The 3578-nt window shown below is 36.4% G+C and overlaps 1 protein-coding gene across 1 annotated transcript; it reads left to right on the plus strand.

The window, feature by feature from the left end:
- Positions 1-857: 857 nt before the first annotated feature.
- LOC143549012 (protein FAR1-RELATED SEQUENCE 5-like) lies at positions 858-2510 on the plus strand. The gene is made up of 4 exons (XM_077040030.1): positions 858-1177; positions 1253-1304; positions 1356-1511; positions 1905-2510. The coding sequence occupies exons 1-4, from the start codon at positions 858-860 to the stop codon at positions 2508-2510; spliced, it is 1134 nt and encodes a 377-aa protein (XP_076896145.1).
- Positions 2511-3578: the final 1068 nt, after the last annotated feature.

The following is a 3578-nucleotide window of genomic DNA, read 5'->3' on the forward strand; positions in this document are numbered from 1 at the left end:
ACATCTTGATCAAATTGTTATTTAATGAATTTGATACATCTATTATGATAACATAGCCTATATTTGTTCATACACATTCTTGTTACTGCATTAGGATATTTCTTTTCATTTTTAAATTGTTTGTTTATCTTTTGTATTCACCTATATTTTACTCATTTGTAACAGTAACTAGGGAGGTTCCCGAGATACAAACCATTTTGATTGACACTAACCAGTCATTAACCGGCCAGTCAAGTGTTCAACAGGATTTGATCATGAACGTAAGAATGAAACATGTGTCGTCTTGTTTTTTTTAATGTTGATTACAAATTTGTTCTTATTATCCGGCTATTACTTATAAATATCCTTTTTGTAAATGTTTTTATATGCAGAAGTTGTGCACCCAAACTGTATCTACTCACATAACGGGACCAAGTATTGGATTCCAAAGGTGCCATCTGATGAACAACCTTCAATTGGCCTACATTTTAAAACCTGGGAAGATGTGCTTGTTATGTACAAGGCATACGCCAATAAAGCTGGTTTTGATGTACGGGTTTCAACTAGAACATGGACGAAAGGTGTCATCTCTCATAGGTATATAGTTTGTAACAAAATCCGGCAGCCCACATGTAAAAAATGCTAATACCATGGACACGACATCGTCCTCTACCAAGTGGCGCAACACAAATATAAAGGTTACGGGTTGCAACGCGTGTATTAGACTTAAGGTTCCATCAACCTCAGAAGGAGTCGAGATATATCATTTCGAAGAGGCCCATAATCACGGACCGGTTAGTGAGCTTAATATGGACCTAACAAGAGGACGAAGATAGTTACTATTCTCAGAAAAGGAATTCATTCAAGGTTTCCAATGTATGGGTTTTGGTCCCACAATTGCTCACCGTGTTCAGGCGTATCAGGCGTATCTGATGGGTGGTCAACACTTATTTAGAGGATCAAAGAATGATTGGAAGAACCAAAAGTGGGATGTTAGGTGTCTTATTGCTGATGCGGATGCTCAAATGGTTGTAGACAAGTTCAATGACAATATGCTTTATTTGGACAATTATTTTTCCCAACACAAAGTTGTCGACGGTGAGTTACAGGGACTCTTTTGGGCTGATGATATATCTAGACAAAACTACAATTTTTTTGGCGAGGTGTTAGCTTTCGATGCTACCTACGGCACAAACAGGTATATAATGATGTCATTATGTTTTTAAATTGGTTGTTTAATAATTTATTTTTAATTCTTTTTTTTTTACTATAGGTATTCAATGATATTCGTGCCTTTCACGGGAGTCAACTGCCACAAGAAATGTGTATGCTTTGGGGCTGGCTTGATCCATAATGAGACAATTGATTCTTACTAGTGGTTATTAAAAGCATTCCTCAAAGCTCACGGAACGCAACCGCGGTTGTTTTTAACTGATCAGGACCCAGCTATGAAGAAAGGGGTTGCAACCGTTCTGACCCAATCGAAACATAGACTCTGCATGTGGCATGTCACCAACAAAATTCCTGTCAAGGTATGTATCTGACTTTCATTTAAATACCCACTAAAATATGTATGGGTTGGTTATTTTAATTTTGTCATTGTATTGTGTATATTGGTTAGATATGTTAATAATCATTGAAACCGTATGCTTCATTGTACCACTATTTGGTATACACTAAAATAAAAAAAAAAGATATAGCAACGTGTAATCTGTATGCTATAATACATTAACTTGCTCCACATATAATTATTACATTACATGTAGTCTACTTTTTTTTATCACACTTGTTTGTGTTGAAATCCTCTATTTTAAAATAATTAATGTTTTTTTACATTTTGTAAGCAAACGTGTTGTTTTTCTTATATTATTGTGTCTACCAGATGCAACATCAAATTGATTTATATTTGTATGTCTTTTTTATAGATAAAGGGAGATTCGAAGCGTAATGAAAAGATTAAGGCTCGTGTTCATAAACTAGTTTGGAACGTCTTCATCAAACCGGAGACTTTTGAATCCAGATGGCATGATTTGATTGAGGAATTCAACTTAGGTGACAACAATTGGTTAACTGACATGTTTGCTATCAGGAAACACTGGGTTCCTGCTTACTTTAGAGAGTTGCCTATGTGTTGTGTGATGAAAACTACATCCAGATGTGAGAGTTCGAATTCTCAGTTTAAAGTATATTCTAGCGTGGGAAACACTCTTGATGAATTTATGAATTGCTTTGAAAAGGCGTTGAATTCTCAACGTCATGCTCAACGACAATTGCAACATAAAACTACAACCGAAACATCACCATTGAAGACCCACTTTCCAATTGAACGCCATGTTTCCTATATATATAAAATCAAATTTTTTCAAGAGGTTCAGAAAGAGATTTATAAAGGTCTTTATAATTTTTCCCATGATCGAATCGAGTCAGATAACGGATTAAACATCCACCTTATCAGTCACAAAGATAAAACGAAGGGTCTTGTTGGCGTGTTTAAAGTTAATCTTTTACCACTTAACAACATAAATTCGTAAATTATTTTTTTTATATGAATCCATGTCATCAAATAATCACCCTTTTTAATGTATGTTGCAGGTTACTCACAATCCCACTGATAATACATTTGCATGCTCGTGTAAGGGGTTCACTTGCATTGGCTACCTATGTAGACACATCTTTTGCGTATTCCAAACCAAGCAAATTGATGAAATCCCCGAAAAATACATCCCAACGCGGTGGAGGAGTGTCGTCTTATCATCATCACTTTTCAAAATTGAAGCTAGATATGGTGTTCCTCTCGATGTAAGATCTAAACTAAGACAACAATTTTTATCTTTAACCGGTCAATGTGCCAACCGTGCACGAGGAAACACTGATCTACTTTAATCCTTGGTCAACCAAATGCAAAAGTTGAGGGATAAAATATGGGAGAAAATCCCCAAAGAACCTTCCTATAACAGCAAGTCTGCCATAGTACCAGATTTAATTGGATACAAGATACCAGAAACTATCACAATAACTACACCCAAAGGCATAAGAAACAAGCGTTCTGGTTCTCGCAAGAGCAAGACAGGTCCTGGGGAGGAAGCGAAGAAGAAAAGTAAGAAACCAAAGAGGTTCTGTAAAAAATGTAATAAGCATGTTCGTGGTCATGACTCCCGTAACCATCACAAAGTTCTTCAAGCAAATGAGCGAAGACGTAAATAAAGGGAGCAACGGAGAAAATAAAGGGACCAAATGCGTAACTAAAAAGCAGCATTGATGGGTAAACAATCTGTGGAATACGGTGAAAGCAACGACACCCAAGATTCATATGAAACGGATGAAACCGAAGATGTCACACCCTCATTTCCCACATGCGGGGTTTTACCGCGAGGCGCGTGACAAACCAGGATCTCAATCATTAGTTACAACAAACAACGTCTAAATATTTTAGATAAACTTTATTGTGCCATATTTGGGAAAACCATTCAGAGATAATGTCTTAATGTTTTAATATGCGGAAGCGTAACATAACAGGAAACATCCCTAAGCAAAACCAAATAGTCTAAGGCGCCCAAAACCTGCGCAAGCCATAACATTATTAAATAAAAAGGTTCCAA

This window comes from Bidens hawaiensis, unplaced genomic scaffold (genome assembly GCF_021521415.1).
Source record: "Bidens hawaiensis isolate Kalapana, Puna unplaced genomic scaffold, B.hawaiensis_p1.1 tig00015383_1, whole genome shotgun sequence".
NCBI lineage: Eukaryota > Viridiplantae > Streptophyta > Magnoliopsida > Asterales > Asteraceae > Bidens > Bidens hawaiensis.

Bases quoted from the DNA above. Each gene is read 5' to 3' on its own strand.
- LOC143549012 (XM_077040030.1), top strand. From the start codon at position 858: ATGGGTTTTGGTCCCACAATTGCTCACCGTGTTCAGGCGTATCAGGCG. The intron at 1,178-1,252 runs GTATATAATGAT...TTTTTACTATAG, and splicing joins GCTACCTACGGCACAAACAG to GTATTCAATGATATTCGTGC. The intron at 1,305-1,355 runs GTATGCTTTGGG...GATTCTTACTAG, and splicing joins TCAACTGCCACAAGAAATGT to TGGTTATTAAAAGCATTCCT.